The sequence below is a fragment of the Rhea pennata genome, chromosome 4 (assembly GCF_028389875.1).
Source record: "Rhea pennata isolate bPtePen1 chromosome 4, bPtePen1.pri, whole genome shotgun sequence".
Lineage (NCBI taxonomy): Eukaryota > Metazoa > Chordata > Aves > Rheiformes > Rheidae > Rhea > Rhea pennata.
In genome coordinates, this window is record NC_084666.1 from 30900257 (window position 1) to 30926351 (window position 26095).

Sequence of the window (26095 nt, forward strand, 5' to 3'; positions counted from 1 at the left end):
TTTAGGTAACTCTTTACTGCAGTCTTAGATGGAAATTGTAAAGCTGTGAGAGAAAGTGTAAACATACAGCAGTAAGCTTGCCGCTCAAGAATATCACCACCTTCAAGTCGGCATAGCAAAGAAGCAAGCCTCTTAGTTTAGCAACAAAATGGAAGCAGTGGTATTTCAAAGCAAATAAATGCAGTGACTGTAAACTAGCAATGGTCACGTAAACAAATGTGTGCCTATCTGGGATCTGTATTAATTACAGGAATAATAGCAATTGCCTGCAGTAAAGGAGAAAATGTTGTAGCATATTGCAATATGCTAAGGTTGGCCAAAATACAAGTCTTTTGCCAAAGTAAAACTCAAAGGCTCTTGCAGGCAAGAACAAGAATTTTGCACAAGCTACAGGAAGAGGATTTATATCAGTAATTTACTCCCAGATCTACCACTCCATTTTCAAGATGGGACTGAGCTGGTCACAGAATAATTTTTCAACTTGGATCTCAACAATCCCTCCTATGTCACCAAGCAGAACTATAAGGAATCAGATTACAGCCAAAATTCAGATTACCCAGCAAATCTCCTAACAGTTGGGCTTGCCGGTGAGTCATGTGGCCTAACCCCAGACTGGGCTTTCTCCTACACTGTTTGCGAGGCACAAGCAGGCACTTGTCACAAAGCCACAGCCTGGTCACTGCTGCAATATTCCTATTATAAATTCACCGTGAGACTTAGATTTAAGCACTTTCCATTGTATTGCTACACTTTAAAGAGTGTCAGGCTAAAATTACCCCAAGAAGGCATCAAAACTGTGTGTGATCAGATGCCTGGAAAATGGGTCAGTTCGTGTCCTCTCAGATGCTATATTACATTATATTCTGGCACTTTCAGAGCAGAATACTGAACACAGGGTACCAGGATAGCCATGTCTAGGAAACAGACATCTTGCAATTTGACAGCTGTCTTTAAATCACATTTTATGCCATATCATTTTAAAGCTAAAATTACAGAAAGAATATATTTCCTATAGTCCAGTTATCAACAAAGGACCTCACTGGGCTCAGAGACAGGTTTAGAGACATAAAAGAAAACCTGGGTTATTTTGCCTGTTCTTCGCATCAACTTGAAAAAATCTCTGTTATCCAGTTAACAAATTATTGTGATGCTTAGTGATTCAGGCTTTTAACTTTCACTAAAGAGACTCTTATTTGGAAAGACCTTTGTCCTTACATTCTTAGACCTTCCAGAAAGATATACTTCTTTTAAATTCAAACCCCTGTTCCTTAACCCTCTGTCTGCCCTTCAGATACCTTAGTACTATGGGTAACATTTTGTGTTTTTCAGCAGGATATTCCCTCTGACTCTTTACTTGTTTTCTCTTAAAATTTCTTTTTCTTACTTATCCTAATTCTCATATCATGTTTTGTAAAAACAAAATTGTCTTGATTTACTATTAGTTTTGCTGCCATGAAAAAAAAAGTCTACTTCCATTAAAACCTTAAATTAAAAAAAAATAATTAATCTTTTGCTTTCATTCTAAACCTGAATACAAACCGAGGAGACAATGCCAGGAATTACAGTAAGAAGAAGAAAATATTGTAACTATTAAAAACCTAAAGCAATCCCAACAGCTCCAACATGAAATTGTTGATAAATACTCTCTCTTCACAGTATGCTTTAGCTGTTGGGTTTTCTCTACTCCACACTGAGAGTATAAAAGTAGGTCCAAAAAAAGCAGTCCATCATTTGGTAATGCCACTAAGATACAATAGCAGAAAATAATGCAGCTGGTTTGCTTGATAGGAAAATAAATATTTTAAAAGAGATTTTCCCCTTCAATGCTTAATGAGAAAAGACAGTGGTATTGATATAAATCCTTTCAGATGTAACTACTAACCCCACCTCATGCTTTTGACTATAAATCAGGAAAAGGATTTTTCGAGTGAGCCTAGCATTCTGCTGCCTCTGCTGTTTGGCTCGTGGAGCTTGGGTCCATCTCGTGGCTGGGCATGTGGTACCCAGGTACTTTGAAAGCCTTACGCTCTGCTGTATCTAAACCTTTGGCCACCACAGCATACGTGCTCTGAAGAAAGAGATGGAGATAAAGGACATGAAAAAGCTCTATTTTTAGTTACACAGTAAGTGATGTAACCTCTAGTATATGCTGTCACTTCTATCACACTTTATGTATCAGATTGGTTTAGAATGATCATGACTTAAGGGAAAAGTCTCCATTTGAGCTAAATGACATTTTGGCATTTGAAGAGGAGAAAGGCTGCCTAGAAGATCGGAAAGACATTTGTGTGTGCATGCTTAGATCTACGCTTTACAGCACTTTTTTTTCTAGAGTGCTTGAGAATAGGTTTCAAATGTGTTACAAACCTGCTATTAGCTTCAATGAAAACTGAAGTTCAGACATTTGCTAAACCTAGATATTTGCTAAAGAGCAGTTCCTACAAAATTGAATTATAGTCTTTTCTAAGTTGTAACAAACACAACCCACTCTACCCATTACTGATATTACAAGTAGTAGTATTATATTTCTGTTTATAAGCTCAATACAAGTGTTCCTTCATATATCAGAACACTAAAGTTGATAGTTCACATATGCAGTTCAGTTTATCTAGGAAAGTAACACATACCAACAGGACACATTGATGCATAGGTTTTAGTGTGTGCTAATAACTGTGGTTTGACGATTTCTGAAAGGAGAGGTGTCTTTACCTTGCTGGAGCTTGTTCACCCTGCTCCTATTTGTTGTAATGAAGTGTGCTTATTCATGCAGTGTTCTCATCTTCCTTTCACTCTATAAAACCTTAAAAGTGTAGTTGAAAACACATATCAAAATGTGTTCCACAACATAAGTATGGGAAACACAATGCAAACAGGAAATGTACGCAGAAGGAAATAAAGGGCACTTGTCAGTATGATTCCTTTTTATGGTCAAAACAACTCATTTTCATTTTCTGTTCAGTAAGATGAAAGGGTAGCTATTATTTGAGAATGTCAATGTGGTTAACCATGGATGCTTTAGTTTGCCAAGATATCATCAAAAACAACCACATTTGTGTGTGTTCTTCTATTCATACAGTTCTAATGCCATTCGTGAATTAATTCTGTGAAATGGCAATGTTTTATAGTGTTGATTTTTGTTTCATATCACTGCAGTTTGGCACTGATATTTTTCAGTATCCTGTCTGGAAATGTCTACCTCATCAAAGCATACAGTTTGCAGCATCATACTTTATTATGACAGGATTTGCCAAATGGTACCAAAAAGTCTGCATTGCTAAATTAGCACTGATCTCCTAGGTTTACAGTGAAATACTCCAAAACTCAGTACCTTATTTCAAGTAAAAAAAAAAAAAAATGCTAATATAGCCTAAGAGGAGACCACTCAAAGAACAAATATACAATATCAATTGTATACTGTTACATACAATTTTACACTATGAAATAGTAAACTAAAAATTTAATATTTTTGGAGAAAAAAATAAAAATTAGGAATGACAGTCGAATCTAATGAAAATGACATTTAGAAATGAATTGGGTATGAAATATATACTAGTAAAAGTAGATTTATTTATAAGGACAGACACAAAAGATGATTTTTTTTCCCACGGAATTTAAATATTGAATAGGAAAGGGTCCTTAATAAATTATTTATAATTTAACAAATAACAGGGATAAAAATTAGTGCAGAAGGAAAACCAAATGATTCAATAAAAAGCTCATTGTCCAAAATCCTAAGAACAATTCATTACTGTAATCTTGCAAAGCTTTTCATTGTATTTGTTAGCTTCAGTGGCACAACTAACGGGACCAAAATTCTGCACATATTTAAGTGCTTTGTAGGATTAAGGCCAAAATGCTTGGCTATTGGCCACACAAATTCAAATACACTGACACTGGTGGACACTGTAGCTCTGGAAAATATGGACTCAGATCAATACGGCAACTAAAATGACTCATTGCAGGTAAGAAAATGTATATTTTAACAATCTACAGCATTAATAGCTGCTTTCAGAAAGAAAGAAGAGGAACTGTGAAAATACTAACTTCTTTATTGATGAGTTCAGCCTAAGTCCTGTGCTTTGGTGAACTTAAGTGTCAATTTAGTTTATTCTTTCAGGGATCATTCCACTTCCTATTCCGTTAAAAGGCAAACTTTATATTGATTTCAGGCTCGAAGATAACAGTTTCAGTTGATAGGGGTTGACAAGGATGGAGAAGAAGCATCCACTGTTTTTTATTTCCTTTCAGCAAACTTCTAAAGAATGAATTTACTGACAAGAATGTTTGTTATACCAATGCTTTGAAAAAGAGTATGGCAAAATACATGTTGGCTTTGGAATTAGAAGTTTTACACAGGCAATTGGATTCCAAGGATTAAGCTTATCCAATAATAAAACAAACATGTTTCTCATGTACATCAAAATAGCTTGGATTTAAAATCCTAAAAGTCACAACAAAATAATCATGATTAAAGAGCAGATCAGAAATTATTTACTGAAATTCAAACACGTCTAAACACAAGAGAAATTCAATTTGTTCACAGGTGTTTCACAAATGGAAACTCACACACTTCTGCAGTAGAGCACAACTTTTAGAAAGTACATTAGTTCTGTTCCTAGAAACTTACCTAAGCCTTGTGATATTTGTACATTTGGAGGATCTAGGCTACCAGAGGACCTTAGATCAGTCCCATGACTACAAAATCACTGTCACTGAAATGTTGATCTCATCTGGATCTAATTATAATAACCAGGTGACACCCAAACCTAGGAATTAGACTCCAAGAAAGAGTGAAGAGGAGGAAAGGGATGAATTCCTTAAAGAAAGTGACTAGTTGAGGTCTGAAGCGGTTGACAGGGACATGAATTGCAAGGAGGCTATACTAGCTCTGACTGGGAAGTCCACATGAAAAAATTCAGGGTTTGCTTACAAGAGAGGATAAAGTAGGAGAGGAAGATTTACTGTGGATATGTTTCTGAGCCAGACACATTTGATCCAGTATAAACACTTTATCACATAGCTGAATCCAACCTAATAAGCTCTGCTGATAGGGCAAATTCAATCACACTATGAACTATATTGGTGCAATTACCCATTTCAAGACCATCCATGCTGAGCTGTGTCTAGTTAGAACTCAAGCAATGGGAAAATTTGTTTGCATCCACACGCAATAGACTCTTTAGACTTACGTCAGATGTGTATCTGATGACTGGATCGCTGAGAGATCTCCCCCTAGAGAAGTGCCTGCCAGGAAAAACTGGCTTGGCTGGAAGACAGAAGACTTTCAAGAGTAGGTGTGGTAGTAGGTAATAAAGTTCTACCCTACTTTATCCCAAAGATTTGTGCTCATCTTAATGAGATCTTTCCTAATAAACAAAAGCATTTTCAGGGTAAAGAAATAAAGTGGTAAATAACAACAGTGGTCAACAGCCATGTAGGAGGGATGAGCACTTCAAAGGACTATGCTGGGCTAAGCCAGAGCAAAAGAATTACATACACTTGAAGAAGTGCAGACAGTAGAGCTGGTACATTTGAAATGCAGCTGGTACTTTTCTTGCATGTCCCAGGAAATGTATATTGAAAGGCAGGAGAGAAAGCCAGGAAGGCAGGAACTGATTCTATAGCTGTACAGACACTGCTGGACCTTAATGCAGGATATGTGTCCTTCCTGCCAAAGTAGAAGGATATTCCAATGATAAATAAAACTACATTAAAGTGGACTGCATCTAACACATTTTGGAAAGCTATCCTTGTGCAAATTTCTACCAAAACTCTGACTCTCCTGGTATTGTTGTATATAAAGCAATAACAGCAGTATGTTGTTATATTATCATCCTCTAGATATTACTGAAACCTGACCGACCTTGTTAAATAGTCTGTGTCCCTAATACAGCCTTGCAAAAAGTGTTTTACATTACAAAGGATATAACTTTTCATTCCAAAACACTATCACCAAATTCTGTGAATCATATTATTTTTTTGTTCATGAAAAGCTTCATCTATATATAATCTTTTTGGTTTGGTGGGACAATATTATTAGCTATGCTCCTTGTGCTTTTGTCATTACCCATGGGATTTAAATCCATCTGAATTCTGAACGTTGGATCAGTCATACGTTCTTTAGATACATCAATTCTTGCTTGAGTGTTGAGAGTTTTTGCTTTATCCTCTTTTTATGAGATGATTCCTACCACATGTAATTTCATTTATTTTATAGAATTTATGTTGATTTTTGCCACTTTTCCTTCCAGAATTTATGTTTCCCATTCTGAATTATTATACACTTGTTCACATATACTTCTGTACTTTCTGAACATTGTGCAAAGCCATACTGTTCTATATGTTTAATTCAAATATAAAAGCTCATAGATATTGATTATGTTTTTAGAGCCAACATGATGGCTCATTATGCTTGTGTCTTGGTGTGCTGAATTTAATGCTGTCAGAAATGGTGAAATGTAAACTCATCATTAGCTATGATGAGGATAGGAATTTAAATTCACAATGTAGGCTGAAGGCTGCAGGCCATATGTTTGTGGGCGATATAATTTTTTTTCTGGATTGGCTTCCTGTGGGTGAAATTGTTCCTAGCTTATAGGAGTCTGCTATGAATAAGCTTTGAGACGTATTGCACAGCAGAAATGATTTGAATCTACATTTTTTTTTTCCACAGCTTTGCCTGCATACCTGCTTTATAAATAAATCTATGGATAATAACGAAGTCCACAATGCTACTTTTGGAAAGCTGTTAACTTCTCCTCTGAGTACAGCCTTGTTTCAAATTGTCATTGCCATGGAATTAAACAGCATCTCCCTGTGAAGAATACTTGAATAATGTGTTGCAACATGTTCTATCCAAAGCCAGAAAAACAAATTATAGACTACTCTGTTACCTATTCATTTTTTTGCAACATTTCCATCTCAGAAACATTTTCTGTTTTCATCTATTCATTTTATTTCAGCCATGTTTTCTACATGTTTAGAGAAAAAAGGAGAGACAGTTACAGAAAAAAAACCCTGTATAATACCACATTTTGAACATTTAAAGTAAAAACAAAAATACAGTTAAACATTGAAGGTAGAATCATGTACTTATTCAACAGAAGAAAGCTATCAATATTCCCTATCTACATCTTCATTTAAAAATAGATTTCTATATTTTTGCTATTTTACACCTAAACTTAGAGTCAAGATCTTCCAGTCCATTCATATTATCACATAAATATTGGAAATGCATTCCATTTCATGAGATATTCTTGGATAACCTCACCACCTAGTGTGTTGTTACTGGAGGTTAGATAAAACCAAAAAAGCCACTCTGTAGTGGCTTTAGATAGGATTTAGAGGAACTGGTGTACATGTCCAACACATACTATATTGCTTTACAACGACTCACAGTAACTGGTGCAATACATATTATTTGGAAAAGTCAGATGCCTGTGATAGTTCCTAAAAATTTCCTCCTATCATTCTGAAGGTTTTACAAATGGAAATCCAAATGATCTCATCTTCTCATCAAATCTTCCCAGCATTTAGCCAGACTACTGTTCTAGGACAAAGCAAGATACTTTTGGCCTATAGTATCATCATTACCTGGAAGGTATTTAAAGTCAAACACTCTTTGTATTTAACCCAAATCCTATAGTATTTTGAAGCCTGACCTTATCTCCAACAATAGAATTTTGTTTCCAGGCAGAAATAAATCACAAGAAAGTATTTGGGGGGTGAGGGAGAGAAAGAAAGAAAGTAGAAATGCTGGAGCTCCATTATGATTCACCTTTCCCTCCTGTGAGTAGCTATATCTTAAAAATAGAGATGGGTCTGACTGCTGTAATTTAAATGTGCGTTTTCAAATCTGCTAAAGCCTAAGGGCATGTACCAGGCTTAGCTCAGATTTTAAGAGCCAGAATTTCACTATGGAATTTGAATCCAATTCGTATGAAGTTTCTGTATCAAAATCCTCTAGATGTTTAGTGTGTGCTTAGAAATATGCTTGCTTTGTTTCTTTTAAGATTCATCTCAGCTTACTAATAATGCAACAATTTTCCACTGGGCATTAGCCCTTATATAAGCCACGTGGAGTTGCCTGATATCATACCATGAAGACCCATTTAAACTAGAATTGCTACTCTGGACTCTGCCACAGTTCTTCAGTTGGGAACATGATGTAGATCTTAGTGTTCTTAGCAGTTTTTCCTAAAAAATATTTACAAATACCCAATACCTTAATCTTAGTGTCAACGATTTCACCTGAAAAAACACATTCAGCCATTTTCTTGATCAATACTACCCTGTACCAGAGCACTGCAAGTAACCTCTTTACTAACTTGGATACTGCTGGCTATGTTCTGCAAAGGAATAGCTCAAATGCGTACAGCATCAGTTCAAAACCGTAACTCTTTTTTAACAGAATTAAATAGGTTACAGCCCACAAGAGAAAACGATTATTTTTCTCTATGTAAGTATCAGAAGGGAGCAGTTTTGCCCGTTTTTATTCCTTTTCCTTGCTTCTTCCTGAGTGTATGTCATCTCTATGTCTCTGCCACAGCACACAACCTCTATGAGAATTTTTCAATGTCCTGGGCTGGCAGGACTGCTTGCATATTTGTTTTTTTTTGGGGTCTACTCCCTTTTTAGAGAAACTTCTTTTATCAAGTTTCTTTCTCTTTAAATACATTTCTGAGCCCAATCACTACGTTCCTCAGCATCCTTTTGTTACAGTGCCAAAATCAAAATCTTTTGAAAACAAACTGTTTTTATCCTTGCACCAATAGTGTCCGCCAGCAACGTACATAGTCATCTGCAGGCTGACGTAAGTCCACGCTGGACTTGCATCTGAGTTGGATGGGTACATTTCGTCCTTGAACTAGAAGACACTATCAATACATCTGTGCAACAACCCAAGTAAGAGGTTTATTCAGTCAGGCTCATCATTTTAACTTGCCTACAAAACCTCTAGCACAGCAATAGCTTGGAGCTCCCATATATATGCATGTGGTCAATGCTACAGTTGCACCTCAAGAGCAATGATCTGAGAGAGTGCTCTGTTGTGAAGTGGTTAGAGTCCTGCAATAACAACTTTAAATCAGAGCTCTCATACAGAAAAGTCCTGCCACTAAGTAATTCCCTGACAGCCAAATAATTTTCTCAGAAATCTTATTCATTTAGTACATTTTGGGGTACAGATTACTATACTCCTTAGGGAGAACACAGAAATTCTATATAGGGAAAGTGGTGTTTTTATTATTCATAGATTATAATGTAGGAATCCTGTTTCATTGAGTGTTCAGGATCCTGAGAGCCTGGCATATCTACTCAAAGATTTAACTTTTTTACTAACACTTAAAATACAGCATTTTTATTGGTGTCACCTATGATCTGGCTGAGTAAGTCAGCTTAAAGTGATTAAGTGCTTTCCTCCATCTTGTGCCACCTCACCCTCCAAACTCCATGTGTCTTGAATGACAATCCACCAACTGAACATGGCAAATCCAAGATCTTCTTTTGCATTTGTCCTGAAATTCATAGTCAGCCTCTGAAGACACTAGATATAGCTCAAGTGTCATAATAACATATATCAAAGAATCATTTATTTCTCTATATTTCAGTAGTTGTTATGTTTTATTTCTACTCTTTCAACTTAATTTGTAATTCAGAGATATTCCTCATTTCCTCAAATTTATGTCATATTTCCTTTTTATATCTATAAGCCATATTTCTACTTTATCATTTCATTTTAACTACTCTAGAAGACCTTTATACATTATTTTCAATTACTTGCAAACTCATAGTCCTACAACATAATCTCAAAATCAAAACTGAGGTACTGATGCACTTCTGTGCATATTAATTCTGAATATTATTCGTATATTAATATGGAGGCATCTACTGAAGTTTCCTTGACTCATCAAGGATCTAATCTTTACTTCATCTAGTGAATTAAATGGCTTTGAACAAAGCTATCTGAAACCATTAAAGTATATAACATACCATAATGAAAAAGATACTTGCAGCCCTTCTCAGATTTTTCTGCCTGGCACTGCTCTAGTGTCAAAGTAGATTTGACCCACCTCTGTTCTGCTATTAATCTGAGAAGGTTTCCATTAAAATAGAAGCCTACCTTCTCCTCTCCTTCTCTTAATTCATCCTTTTATGTGACTTTTCTATTTTATAAGAAAGAAGGTTCATAGATGGTCACAATGGTCTTCAAAGTTTCTATGCTTCTTTTTTTTTGTTTTTCCTGCTATTGCTAGCTACCATGTCCAAGCCTTACTACAATTACAATTCCCATGAATAGATGAATTAACGTGTTTGAAATGCAGAAACAAAGTGATCTTTGCCTAGTTATATCAATTCATATACTGCAGACATGGAGGTCCATATACCTGAAAATTTTTCTGTCTCAAAAAATGAAGTCAGCTTAATGCTATAGAACCATTACTAAAGCCTCAGTAAAACATTAACTGACAAGTTTTTATTAGCTCCTTATTTATTTTAGAGCAAAAATATTATTGATAAAATATTTAATTAACATCATAATAAAATTCAGTGTCATCCAGAAAGGACTTGGGTGCTGGGCTAACACAGATCACTCAGACAAATAGCAATAAAGGATGCAGGGAAGTAAGCCAGCAGCTAAGAAAATAATACAAAACAAAACCAATTACTTCTCTAAAAAGGTGTATAATATTTTCTAGACAATCTAGACTGGATTATGGAGAAAAGTGATACAATTTTTTTGCTGCATGTATAAAACATAATTGGATTCAACTGTAGATCAGAAATAACTTCTGATGGAAGACCTATGTAGTTTACATTACAAATCAATTCTTGCATGCTTTTTAAAAATACAATTAATAAAAAAAAAATCCCAACATGCAAAGGTATAACTGATTCAGAAGAAAGGTACCTAAACCCACAAGAAATCAAATTTCCTTGTTGGTTTTATTATTTTTGGAAGGGTGAGAGGTGAAATCACAGCCAAATAAAGAACACTACAGTTGAGCCTGAGTGAAGTATATAGCCTAGCAGAATGTTTAGGAAATACCATGAGAATTGAACTGCAGTGTATTCTCCTTCAAAATTCCTAGATAGATAAACTCTCATTTCATAAGAGCAATATGTTTGTATAATGTGTATACATCATTCTAGGTTTAATGAAACAAAAATAAATCTTCTGATGATGTGCTTTTAGCCTTAACTGAACAAGCCTTTTCAAACATCAGCAGGAAAAAAATCTCTTATCTCTGTTACTTTGTACATCAAACCCTAGGTGTTTTGCTTAGAATATAACTAGAAGACTTCAGCTTTGCTTAGTGCTTCTTATACAGCCGCTAAATACAATTTTGTTTAAGAATAAGGAGGAGGAGGAACTGTACTATCACATACTACACTGTAAGTTTTTATAAAAGAATTACAAACTTCTGTCTTAGCAATGTCTAAGAAAAATATGTACAGAGCTAGGCCTTCTTAATCTATTTGCTCACAAACAACTGTGGCAGGCACAAAACACAATATATGTATTATACAATATATATATTGTATTCTCACCTCTAAGAGTCACCAAACAGGTGTTTCCCTGTTCTGCTAAAAGAATCTCTTATAAAAGAGATTATATCATAATTAACAGAAACATCAAATAAAAGAACAGGGCAGAAAACTTTGTATTAAGGTTTAGATGAAAGAAGTAAAAGTCAAACAGATGAAAAAAAAAGGACCAAAGTCAAACTCTTGCTCCGTAACGGTAGAGGGAGCGTAGGAGGGCTCCATGACGCTCCAGGCGCGCTCTGCTCCTTTGGGCAGGGCTATGTGGAAGGGTTGGAGAAGGGCTGCAACGTGCGGGAAGGAACGTGCGTCTCTACCGGGAACTCAGCCACTTACCCCCTTTCCCAGCTCCAGGGCAATATGCTTATTTCCGCATGCCTTTCACCTCCTTTCCTATAAGGCTCAATGGGAAGGGCACCCAAAATAGTTAAATACCCTTGTAGAAAATTTGAAAAGGACGTGGTTAAATTTTCAGGAATCTAAGTGAAAGCAGAGGGGAAGATTGTGCTATAACATGTACGATTTCTGGGGTGGCGGCAGGAATTTGAGATTTAGCTTCTATGAATTAATCTTTGTCCATGTTTTATTGGAATATTAGTTTCATCCTCCTTTGTAGTCCCTAGGTCATCCTTAGTTTAGGGGTCAGCCAAAGTATACTAACGTTTAGAAGAAATTTGGATGCCTAGACTTGAAGTGATTTTTATTCACAGGGTTCCTCCTGAATGCTCTTTGAAGTAAATTCCTGGTTTTGCAGATGGTCTCTAGTTTAAGATAAAAAGAAAAAGGTGCAGCTTTACATTTGCTATAAAACCGCAAGCTCCAAGTAATGGATTGGCTTTTTTCTTTCCTTGAAAGATAAAAAAGAAACTAAAGAGAAAACTAGTACAGTTAAAAGAAAAAGCAAAAGTAGTGATGGAAAGAAGATTATGCAGAAGTCTACATCAAAGCAACCAACTGACTAATTTTAAAGTGAAATTTGCAATGCAAGACTCTTAATAGGGAAATACATAGCCATAATTTCTCTAAAACACAAAACAACATTTTATTCTATATTTTGCTTGTCTTGGAAATGTATTAATGTCTGAATTTACGAGTTGATTTCTGCTACATCCTTCTCCTGGGAATAGACTGCCTATACCAAAATTTACAAAAAAGAATGCTGCAAAAATAATTAACAAGAAGTTGTAAGCTTAATCTATTGAATATGTGTTAATCAAAGATTTCTTAAGCTACCTTACAATAGATTACTCTTTAAAGCTCAGCAGCTTTTCATCAGAATTCATAAACAGATAATGTAAAATACATATTGCCATCATGATTTTTATATCTATCCATGAAATAGGTAAGCTTCAGAAAATTTAATTACCAAAATGCTATTCATTTATTAGACCCACTCACAGTGAAGTATTTCCAAAGAGACACTATTCACAGCTAGGCAAGAAAATAAAATCAGGCTTTCATTGTAGTATCATACTTAAATAGCTATGAGTGATAGCTTCCCCTTAAAATAAGCACAGCTTATTTTTTCTTTCTGATACTTGTTTTTCTTCTCCTTTGTTCTTCCATTACTCCTTTCCTATATTCCACCCCAAGGCACCATGATAATCAAAACACAGGCATGAGAAATGCACTGAAAAAAATTTCTGGTTGATGTTTGACATTATGATGCCTTGCCAGGTTTCATCAGTCATATCATATCATGCAAAGTAATGCAGTCTGACTGACGCAGCTCACAGGGACTCATCACCTTTCATGTGTTTGCTGAAGACTTTAAAGGTATCACACAATTTTTGGACAGAATTCAAAGACCTGCTATTTGAAAGAAAGGTTTTGTTGTTTTGTTTTTCAACCAAGATAGGAATTTTTTTAACCTCTCCCTTTGGGAGATTTTTTTTTTTTTTTTTTTTTTTTTTAGCTTTTCTAGAGTCTGCTGATATAACAACTTTTAGTCTCCTCCTGGAAATCTAGGTTCAGTATTTTCAGCTTTAGACTGGAGTCAATAATAAAGCATAGATGGCTCATGGATGGCTTTACTATTTGGTTGCAGTTTAGTATATACTTGTTTCAGAGAAGAAACATGAATCAGTGCGTTTTTTGTATCACACTTATAGAAAAGTTCATTATTTTAGAAATATAATACTTTCCTCTTCATTCTGAAGGAGAATAATATTATTTTCCTACAAGACAATGGAAAAGTTAACCTAAACAGGGTTAACTAAAGTTAACTAAAACAGGGCCATAGGGATTTAAAGCAGAAAATTTTATATACTTATTATAATTTGTTTACTCATGAAATATGAATTCAAGATCCCCAAATGATCAGCCAGAGATTAGAAAGAATGATCTCAACTTCGCTAAATTAAACACATACATAAGAAGACAATAATTTCCAAGCGATTTTTAAAAATAAATTATTCTTTCAAATTAAAATTATAAAATATCTCAACATATTTTTCTAAAGAGATGCTCCTAAGTATTGGACACTAGGTTATTTTAATGATACATACCTCTTATTCAACTTCATGAACCTAAATGGAAACATTTAAAAAGAGGTAAGTGCTCAAGTCTACCATGGCAGATTTCCTTTGTGATATTTTGATTGCTGTCTAAATATTTCATTTTCTTTCTTCTTTCTTTCTTTTTTTTGGCTAAGTAATTCATAAAAATGTTTTGATATGTTCTTTTTAACCCTGAAATATTTTTTCTAATTCACTGGCAGTCTTTTCACTTACATGCAATCCTAAATCTCTCCTTTATTTTTCATCTTAGTCACTGAACAAAAATAAATTATTTGTACAAACAACTCTAGTAGATTCTCTCTAGGAGATTCTCTGTTGGAACTCAACAGGTATGCAGTAATCCCTGAAAGTCAGATGAAGATATAAATGCAGCATTAAATTAGATTTTCCTAGCCTTTGCTTTGTCTTTTCTTTTCTTTTTTCTTTTTCTTCTTCTTCTTCTTCTTCTTTTTTTTTTTTTTTCTTTTTTTGGTGCTTAGAATTAAAATAAATACAGTCAGGTTTTCATCTAGAATTAAGATGAAAACCCTGTTCTTTTCACAAGGAAGAATCCTATATCCAAAATAAGTATCATTGAAGCAATTTTATTTGTTCGTTTGCTTTATAATCCTGCCGAAATCAACACGTACTTTCAGGTACTAAAGCCACTTTGAAGTTAAACACAGCTGAGCAATGCTTTTATTTTGAAGTCTGATAAAAAAAATTTTTACTATGATACCTAACAACGCATGGTTATATTTCCTAATGGCAGAAAATTTAATTCTCAGTGACTTTTGTAAGATGTTTTATTTTATAACTTATGACACATGCTTTGAAATCTGCTGTGTCAATTGTATGTTTAACTTCCTCAGTATTTAACATTCTGACTGAGTTTGAATGCTAACAGGGCTTCAGTATGATTCTTCTTCTTCTCATGCTTTTCTGGTTATTCTCTTAGGTTTTTATTATGGTAAAATTATCTTTTAAAACTACTACCTATGAAGAATGCTGCTGACTCAACAAAACACTGTTTTTTCGCTCTCCCACATCCACTTTCAGTAAATAGATAAAGTTTATAATATCACACTGGTTACCGCAGCATCACTTAGTTGTTTGGGTCTAAAAGCCCAATCTTTTGGTTTAGCAGTATTAAAAAAAGAATGATGGACTAAAGAAGATAAACAGAGATCACATAAAAGGGGAAGAAAAGTTATCCCATACACAGTGGCAAGCGATAATATATATATATATATATATTTTTTTTTTGACGTTTATGAAAAAAGTTCAATCATAGCTTGAATCTAATCTTCCTGGGTCTAGTCAGAACTGGATGTAAGAAAATAGCAGAGGGAAAGCTATTTTAATACTATGTCTGGTGTTACATTGAAATAGAACTGCCTAAGAATTTTTTAAAAGGGTTTATACTTGTTAACAATGCATATCTTAGTTTTGCAGACTAACAGGTATATCTCTCATCTTTGTCATCACAAACCAGAACCATCTTATACTTTCTATACAATTGAGCTTTAGAAATAGTATGTTCAGCTTCCAAACTCTGTAGCTCCATCACCTCCAGATATAGACTGTCTTAAAGCCAATCATTCTTGACCAGTGAAACAATTTTGTTTCAGATTTTGGATCTTATTCTAGATTATGACTGGATAGCTCAGGTCCAGCATAAGTTCCAATTTTATTAAGCAGTCAGAGTTACAGCATTTCCTAAAGCAAATCCACCTAATTGACATTTTATAAATTAACACTTTTCTAATATCAAGTAAATTACTGACTTTTTTTTATTCTATAATGACAGTAAAATAACAGTCAGAATTATTTTCTTTATTCTACTGAACATATGTCCAGGTGAAGAAAAGTTTTGAGCTTACTACATTCCAGTTGAGCCTTCTAAAGTAAAGCAGAGTACATGCTCTTAATTCACACAAAATTAGACCAGATATTTTGAATATAGAACAACCAAAGGTCATAATATAAAATGGTAACTTTAATCACTGTGAAGGGACATTGCCTAAGCAAATGGCATAGGCACCATAAAACAAGCTTTATTAATGATAACCTATAAAAAATACATCCCTGTGGTAAAGGTAATTTATACTACAGTTGGTCCTGCAGAGTCAGAGTTCAAATTTGCCTGTAGAGGAATCCATTTGTTGCATTATGAAATATATTTTGGTTGGTCAGTCACTGATGATAAAACTTTTTCATCTGCAGCGGAAGAAAATTTTACAAAGTCTGATACATGGGTGAATTGTTACTAAGGCTATCAAAAACACAGAGTTAATATCCATCTAGAAACCTTATTGTTACTGTACCTGTTACTTTGAGTCTGTCAGCTCCAATGACAATCTCATCTTCATCTGCAGAAAACAGTACTTTTCCACCTTCACTTGCTCTCACTTCAAATCTCTTACACTGGGCCTCCACAGCATCAGCTCCTGAAATGAAGTGCATGGTTCATCTAATACATTTTATAAAAATATAAGCGATCATCAACATGCAAGGAATACCCAAAAGACACAGAGTATATTGGGCTTTTATAAAATAGCTTTGTGTAAATCTGCTAGATAATTTGTATTACCAAACATTGTTAAACATATTTACAGAGCAACTATTTCACTACTGCATATCAGAATAGAATCTGAAATAACTATAAAAACCAAGTAGTTCAGAGCCAGGAGTGGAAAGCAACATAAGAATTTAGAATGTACTTAAACTCTGAGATCTTGAAATGTCTGTTCAGGCAGACCTCTTGAGGGCTTGTACTGTTTAAACTACAATTTCCTGACAGTGAAGACCAGCTAACAACTGAACATGGCAGAAAGGCATTTTTAGGTGATCGTTCAGTTCTATTGTGCACCTGAACAGCTAAATAACAGCTAAATAACAAAAAATAAAAAATTAAATGGTGAACTGATGTACCATAACCTATCTTGTATTTTATGAAACTAAAGTCCTAAAACATCTCTAGGCACCAAAAAAACCCAAAAACAAACAAACAAACAAAAAAAAACACCCTGAGATTCGACAGATCTATGGGACTGAGTATAATAGCACAGTTCAGAAAATTTGTAGATACCAAACCTCTCTAAAATTCACAATCCTTTTCAATTTACAGAGCTTATCTTTATTCTTCAGTGTTTTGACATTCAAATCCTATCTTACAGTTTTTAATTTATTTTATTTCATACATCAGTGAAAGCAGAACTCTATGCAAATGTTGTTGAAAAGTGATCAACTGCATACTATGTAACTAGTTGGAAGGCAAACTTCAACACCTTCGAGAATAGTTATTTGACAATTTTCTCACTGAACCCTAGTTAGATTTCTAAAGCACCAAGTTACTTGGAATAACTCATCAATCCACAGGGGTAAAAACCATGGGGAAGGTATTATGGGCAGGGAAATATCCTGCATGTCATTTCATTTTATTATTCAGGCACAGGCGTGAAAAATACATGCTTCCATAATGTGGAATTTTTCAATTTAATACATAAGGACCATTATCAAAATATATAACAAGACATACAAAATCTCTGATAGCTAATTTGGATGAGGCATTCTCACAGCCCTATAATTTGCAGAATCTATTTGTAATAAATAAAAAAAATAAAGGAAAAGAGTCTTCTTAAATTCAGATGAACTTAAGCTTGCACTGTGAAGAATTAACGGTTATTTTTAATCCATGGGCTTGAAAAAGTAAATGCAAAGGAGTTATAAAAACATTTGTGGTATACCTGTTTCTTGAAATCAGATGTATTTATTCTGTTCTAAAAGTGTAAAACGGTATTTTCTCCCTCTCCTTATACAATTGAACTTGTTGGCTGCTGGCTTGTTTGAAAAAGCTACTAAATCTTTACCAAAAAAAAAAAAAAAAAAAAAAAAAAATTGGACAGATTTCAGATAACTTAATTTTAACCACGTGATAAAGATGAAGTCTTAAGAACATCCCAGGATGACCAGGTACTAACAAAAGACATAACAAAGTCTATTTGTTCCTTAGAATAAACGTAGCCACAACATATATTCACATAACTGTCTTACTGTATTCATCATTGCTCTTAGATACCTTCCAGAGGTCAGTGGTGGTGTCCCTGACAAAGCACAGGTAGAGCTGCTTCTTTAGCATCACAAAAAATGCCAGCAATACAGATGGGAGGAATACTCAGTTCTTTTGCATCATAAATTAAGAACCCATTTTAAAATTGTTAAATACATATTTATTTATTATATAAATGTTTATTTTACAAATCTCAGAGAGAAGTAGGCATTATTAGGCCTCTGGCGAGTTCAACAGTTAGAAGGTTGTGCATCTGTCTAGTGGCAGAAACACAAGCAGGAAATAGAAGGTTAATTTGGTGGATTAAGAAGGTGGATTTGCCAATGTTGCTTCATAGTTTGCACATATCTGAATTTTATACATTGTTTATACACTATACTGCAAAATAAATCATACTTCTGGTGACCATGTCCTGTTAGTCTATGAATTAGGGATGGCTACGTAACTCAGATATTAGGAATCTGAAAATAAAATTGGTGATGTTATCACATAGTTTACTTGGAAGAGGGAGGAAATAGAATAACCTATACACTGGTTTGAAATACTTGGAGAAATTACAAATGACCTGTTTTTTAAAGACTATATGATCCACTGATAATTTATACACAGCTGCTATTCAATGCTCAAAATATATTTTACAATGACATTTAATAGTCATGAGCAAACACTGTTCACAGTAACAAAACCAAGGTGCAATCCTCTTTAGACAGTACTATACAAAAATGCTTATTCTATAATGCTTCTCATGATTCAGAATGGGAAGTCTCATAGAGGGTTAAAAAAGATCAATGCTTTCTTGTTGAATGTAAGTGCTCCCAGAAAACTTGCGTCTTTGAAGGAAGACGTCTGAGATAAAAAAAATCAAAGTTCTTGCATAAATTATTGATGATAAAATAAGTGCTAATTTCACATTTGATATAGGTCAATATACAGTGTGCAACTCAGCATGTGTGCTACTATTTAGCCATTAAACTTAAGATATAAGAACGATTGTGCCCTTTTTGTATACCACTGATATTTTGACACTGCATCCTCTGGTGGGAAAAAACCTGGCCTGTTACTAAGCTGTTAGCTTACCCTCATAAAATTGTACACTGTAGGGTTCAAAAATTACTAATTTTGGTAAACAGACAAATTTACAGATTATCACAGCCTAACCTAAGACTAGCTTGACACCAGCAACTCTGTACAATATACAACTTTGGGACAGTAGACAAAATTACTTGTGTCAAATGAAAGTCTAATCTCATTTTCCCAATTATTTGTCAGAATGGAAAAAAAATACATACGCTATCAAAACATGCCATTTTGGTATACTTTTAGGATATAGTATTTACTTTTTTATTTGGAAATGTTTGCTCTTCATTTTAAAATATTTAAAAGGCATATTATGAAAAATCATTCATATAATGCAAAATTTATGAAAACAATATTAAAATAGATCTAAAATATATTCCCTCATGTAAAATTTAGAGAAGATCATTTTTCTTCCTTTTAATCACAAGTCTGACTTCATAATTTCTTTCTGGAACTGAGTATTTATTTTCCTGCACAATTCTATTTTTCAATTGTTTTGTAAACTCCATTCTATCCTAAGACTGGTCTGTGGTTAATCATTTAGACTTCCGGAGTGTAAGTTTGAAGGGAAGGTTAAAGGCATCTAGAATTATTTCTTTTATAGCCTACTATAATACAGTATTCCAGTGTAGAGAGAGAATTTTTGGCTGATATTAGACTATATGCTTACAAAAGCAGTTTATGTTTGGCAATTCCCACACTCATCTATTCATTTATCCCTGAAAAAAAAATATATCCTACATAAACAGAATGTACATCTTTCTATGGCCTTTTTTTAGAGAAAAAAGCACAAAAAATGATTACAGGATGACCTTCAAATTGCCATGAGATTAGTCATCCAACCTGTAGTAGCAATGCTGAGCAGATATCCAGTGTTCAAAATTAGACAAATCATATTACATTTCATGAGGACTGCATTTTGACTTATCATGGAAAAGCACAAGTAAGAATTCTGTTACAGACATAATTTGCAGTCAACAACAAATATGAATTCTATTTTAAAATAATAATCTCATAGATTCATGTCAGGCATTATGATAGTTGTTAAGAAGCCTGAAACTCTTGAATATCAGATCATGTTATGAGCAAATATAGCATTTAATCTTTACCATAACACAATAATTAAAGAGTTCACAAACTTTGAAGTCTTTAAACACCGCTACATATGCAGCATGGTGTTCTTAATCCACTTTGCAGACAGAAAAGGGGTTACAGAAAAGCAAGGGTGCCATCAGTCTCCAAAATGCAGATAGTTCCCTAGAGCTGAGTCCAAGCGTGGTTGTCAGGACCGGGACTGGTGCAGGGGTGGCCTGGAGGGGGGCGTGCTGGAAGCCCTGCCTGGGTTGCAGGGGTGCAGGAAGCTGTGCCTTTGGGCGGACACCAGAGCGAGAGGAGGGACGAGAGCCAGCTCCCGCACCCCGGAGCCTCCCCACAACCTGCAGCTGGGCACACTCACACAGCTTGCTCAAGTCAGGCTTCTAGGAAATGTTCTTGCGTTTTAAAAGGTAAAAATCTCTCCTACGATACTGAGCTAGAGATCATGAAGGATGTCTGTGCTATAGCAGGTAAATAAACCCAGATGGACTGAGTTGAGCACATCCTTTCTTCTTAAATATTCTGCTCTAAGTGAAGTACACAGAAATTTGAGATATCAGAGAGAAGAAAAGACCTGCCACAGCCATACTCATTGTATCACTGCAAATGGCAGCCCTCCTTTGGAAACCCCCCTCAACGCCTCCACTTTAAAAACAGCACTGTATTTTGGATAACGTAACTTTTTGTGAAAAATGACTTACAGAGCAATAATCACTAGCAAAGACGATTGCTTCTGCTAAGCAATATTTATATTTTAGACACTCAGCATTTATGCTTCCTCAGTTGCATGTTTTATAAACACATCCCTAGATTTCAGCTAGTCCAAAATACCATTATAGGGTTAGTTCTAATTTTTTATATTAAAAGAAAAAGGTTTTTAGTTTATGTGGTATTCTAAGACCTAGCAGTTTGTTCCTTATTATTACACAGTTACTACTGAAACAGCTGTTAGTTTATTCAAGTCACTGGAGAGATTATTAACAAAAATTAATACATGTTAAGTTAGTCTTTTTTATGTGGAACCAGATGGGGATGTCATGACAATGGTTTTGAAAAGTTAAACTGCCTACAGAGTAATCTACGAAAACAGAAGTCTCTTTCATTACATTTTCATTTCCTATTTGAAATAGGAGCAAGCATTTGCATTAACACATTGCACACATATATATATCTGCACAAGTTTTAGCTCAGTCTTGCAGAGGAATCACACTATTGGCTATGCTGACTTTCAAATAATCCAGAATGTCATATCTGCTTGGATAATGCACACCTTAGTCTGGGGCAATATACAAGTAAATCTATCTTCCAAATTCAGCCTGGACAGGTAATTCTTACCAAGAGCTTGACCACCTGAGAAAGCTTTTGAGCTGTGCTGATGATAGCACATCATACTAAAGATGCAGTCAGCTTCTCAGTAGCTGTAACCTGGTTCAAGGGATGTCCTTGGCAAACTCCCCTGTCTTCTTTGTATCCAGGAAGATTATTTACTTGTAATTTCAGCTGTATGATGCTGAATTAAATTGTTTGTGTAAAATTCCATTCATTTGAAGGATAGAGCTGAAGTATTCATCCACAGATTGCATATACTTATGATGCTTTATAGCACATGCTTGCTGCACTACAGATGGAAACTGAAACTATTAACTATATCGGCTGCATTAAAAAAGGTACAAAAATATAAAATTATTCATTTTAACTAGAACGTAGTGAAGATGTGTTAAATGAAAATGTTGCAACATGAATATACAGAATTATAGTACTGAAACCAAGATTAAGGCTAATGAAGATTAAATTTCAAGGCAGGAACCATCTCTATCCTGAATTTAGAATTTTGTAGCTACTAATATTTTGCTTCATGACACATGGTATCATACTTTGTGCTGTGGGAAAGGATATTCAGTTCTGACATTTTTTTTTTTCTGGAAGGTTTCCACAGATTTCCACCTCCCTTTCAATTTTACATTAAATGATATAATAGATATAATGATACTTGTATGCTATTTGAGAACATGAAAAATGACACAGAAAATCATTACTATAGAGACAAGAAAGACAAACTAGAAATATGAATTTCCCTAATTGTAACAGTTTCCAAACAAAATTTGTTGGATTTTGCTTTTTTAAAAAATATCTACTTATTTTTATTTGTATCTCCAGGGGATCTTGTGCTGTTCTTTCTATCTTGGCAGTATAACACATCACTCCCACTTTTCACAGCATCCATTTGTCCTACTGTCTGGTGGCTGAATAACTGTTGTAAAGTGTATGGGCCAGGGCAACGTTAGTGGAAAAATGCCCCTTAGATTATCAGTGTCAAAAAATGTAAAAAGTTGAGCAAAAAAAGACTAAACTGATCAGAGGAAGCACTTCATGCATTCCCTGAGATGCATCTCATCAAATTACAGAGGTCTATATGTAGCTAGTATCTAGACTTGCATAACAACCAAGTGAAAGAAATAGACATTTGAGAATTCGATTTATTTGACCTGCTTTAGGCATCTATCTTTAGATAAGATTACACACACGAGAAGCTACTTTTTTTCTCTTCTGTTTATAAAGAAATTCTATATGCTTATCTCGGACATAGATGAACACTACCAGTTGTACCTGTTTTCTAGACCATCTTCCTTATCCATCTGATGGAGAACAAATTCAGATATAGAAATAGGCATAAAAACAGCTGATTTAAACTGAATACAGTGCTTAGAATTCAAAATGAATTAACATGAGCTTATGATCCATATAATGTAAAAATAATGAAATTCTTTTGATTCTTGAATATAAAATGGGTTATTTAAAAATTTATTAAATATAGGATATTTTTGGATGACAAAGTTTTTGAAAATATGTTGATGCCTTTGAGATAGGTGATAAATGAGATAAAGCATTTTTAAAAAAGATTCAGCCCCTAGCTGGGTCTAAATTCAGTATTTTTGAAATATACTTATAGATACAATTTTGTTAATATTCACAGGAATAGTAGGCATTATATTATTTTGGCCACCAGAAGTCTCAGATATTTTTCAGTGAATGTAAAAGCAACAATGTAAATGAAGGAATCGTATCAGCTGAAGGGAGGCTTTGAGAAAGTTGAACAAAGTGAGCTTTCAGTTCAGAGCAAGATACCTACACAAGCAAACATTCATGGTAATAACAAAACTTTGCATGCTCTGTTTGCTAAGAAAAGAAAGGGACTGTCTCTGTAATATATCAAAAAAAGGTGATAGTGACAGTTAAAGAAAAACTAGATGAGTCTGTCAGTAGTTCATGGCCCTGGTACAGAGCTGTCAGGAGATGACTGCTTTGGAGAGAGGCTGAGCTTTGAGGTTTCCTGGCTGAATGAAAAGGACCCAGATAAGGAAAACACAGGTAAGTGTTAGGTCAGAAGAAATAACGCACGTATTTGTTACCTGTCTTAGCATCTGACTACAGTGAATAATACCAATTGTCAACACAGATTATTAGCATAGGGTTAAGCTACACATCTTTCTATAGAAAAAATCCAGAAGAAATCGGACTACAAAGTAGAACTATTTAACTCAAACAGGCATGGTGGCAGCATGGTTATTGCTTCTTTGTGATCTACAGACCCACTGTCTCCGTGGTTTGGTCACAGAAAAATTCTGCCTGCTCAGGCAGACTTTCTTTCTAGAGATTTCCTGAAAAGATCTGTAAGAAAATGCCTGCCACCTTCGCAATGGATAGAATACATCCTCCCTTCAGTTTGCCTTCCTGGTGTGTGGTGGGTGTGTAACCTCACGTATGCAGGCATGAAAGCTGTACAAGAGCTGTAGCGGACAGCACTCTCCATGCTACTTCTATAGGGGCCACACCTGCATGAAAGCAAACCTGTGCTTTTCCTCCTACTACCTCTACCACACAGTGTTTTCCATTGGATATTTTCAGACACGAGATGGCTCAAGAGGCCTTTGGCCTGACACAGTATAGTTTCTATTTCTTCATCAGCTGAGTGCAATATGCATGGACAAATGAAATTAAAATAAGTTAGCTTAAAGTTGCTTGAACTTTAAGTTTACATGTTTACTTTGCTTCTGTGGTGGATAAAAGCACACACATCATCTGCTCCTATGGCGGAGCTGATGAGCTATAACTTTAGCTATAGTATCCTGATCTCTTATAAGGGTCCTTAGACAAGAGAGCTCAGTGAAGTCTAAGAAAGATGTGTTAGGCACCTAATCATGTAATGAAGACTTCTTTTCGCTCTACTTATAATCTCATCAAGTTTAATCTATTCAAAACATGATCTTGATAGTTGAATGGAGGTTTCTGTGTAGTATAATGAGCTTCCTACCAGATTTTTTCATATTGCTATAAGTGTTATAAATAGTACTTCCTATTTTTATGCACATTATTACATTATATTTACTACATGTATCTTCCTCTATAGTCCATATATCCTTCTTTTTGGTATCAGCAAATAGACACACTACATTTGATTAGCTTTTGCTGACTTAAGCCTATATGTTCAATTCATGTAGGTCACTTAATTATAATCTTTAAGGATTTTGGAATACTCCAACGTGTGAATGAGAGCAGCAAGTTTTTCACTTTTTCTTTCTCATGATGAATACAAACTGAATAGTCCCAAACAAAAATGAGAATTTTTCAAGGTATTATCCTCAACCTTGGAACTTTCAGCTTTTTAAGATACGACACTTTTGAACCACAACTGAAATCATATACAAAGTCATATTATATATCTTTCTGAAGTTGAGACTTTCTGGAGCAGTCTGTGCATTACATTTCTGTATGAAATTAGTGGGAAAGTTTCCACTGCCTTGATTAGCTGAGTTAGGCTATTAGGTCACTGCTATGCTGTTTGGCAATTACATGTTTTACGAAAATCCAGAATTGCCTATTAAGTCTCAGGAACATATTTACAGCATATGTGACTGAAAAGAAATTAGAGTTTAGAAAAAAGGAGAACAGTACGTGGTATGAGATACATGACCACATGCTGTGCTTAATGAACAGCACAATCAAATTAAATAGCAACAGTAAGAGTAAGACAGTAAAGGGAGTACAAAATTTCCTTATCATACAGATCAAACTAAAAGACACAATAGAAACTTCACATTTTTCCCTGGGGAAATATAACATTTGCAGGCTATAAGGTCACTTCTTCCTCTCTAAAACTGTTTCTATTTATCATCTATATTTTCTTTAGATATTTTTGGTCTGACTGTTCTGTTGAATGTTCTAAAAAATTCCCAGATATTGTAGTGAAAATCACTTATCTGTAAGTCTCTACACCCTTGGCTTTTTTCTTTTCTTAAAAACAGATCTGATGTTTGACCTGTTCTCATCCTTTGAGACCTTATCTGTCATCCATGAGCTCTGTAAAATAATTGCTAATGGTGCAAATACCTTTCTCTTGAGCATTTTAGCACTCTGAGGTGAATTTCACTGGGGTATGATGAAGTGAAATACATTCAGATGACCTAAGTGTTCTTTACATTTTCTCCTCCTGATTTTACCTTGTGACCTTTCTCTTTCTTTACTGTTATGTATCTTGCTTTGTGAAGACTTAAGAAGAAAAGCATTTCAGTTTTCTCCTATTTATTGTTAATATTCTCTGTAAGTATTAAACATACATATTCTGAAACTTGTTTCTTCTTTTCATACATTTTGAACATTTTGGTTATTTACTAATATAAATTAAGTGCTAACTTAAACAACTGTATTTGTATTCTCTATATTAAATTATTGCTCTGTGGTTTCAATTTTTTTTTTTTTCACATTCTTCTTCAGATTTTGTTTAAAAGATACAACTTGTTTTGCAGGTTTT

At 34.6% G+C, this 26095-nt stretch overlaps 1 protein-coding gene across 2 annotated transcripts in view; it reads right to left on the reverse strand.

Annotated features, from left to right (window-relative positions):
- SGCZ (sarcoglycan zeta) overlaps positions 1-26095 on the reverse strand; it is a 217146-nt gene that overhangs the window by 32872 nt on the left and 158179 nt on the right. Inside the window, exon 4 of one of the 2 annotated variants that reach the window (XM_062574643.1) lies at positions 16370-16492. The exons of the other annotated variant lie outside the window; for it this stretch is intronic. Coding sequence (XP_062430627.1) covers positions 16370-16492 — 123 coding nt within the window. The remainder of the gene's footprint in view (positions 1-16369; positions 16493-26095) is intronic. 2 annotated transcript variants of the gene reach the window in all.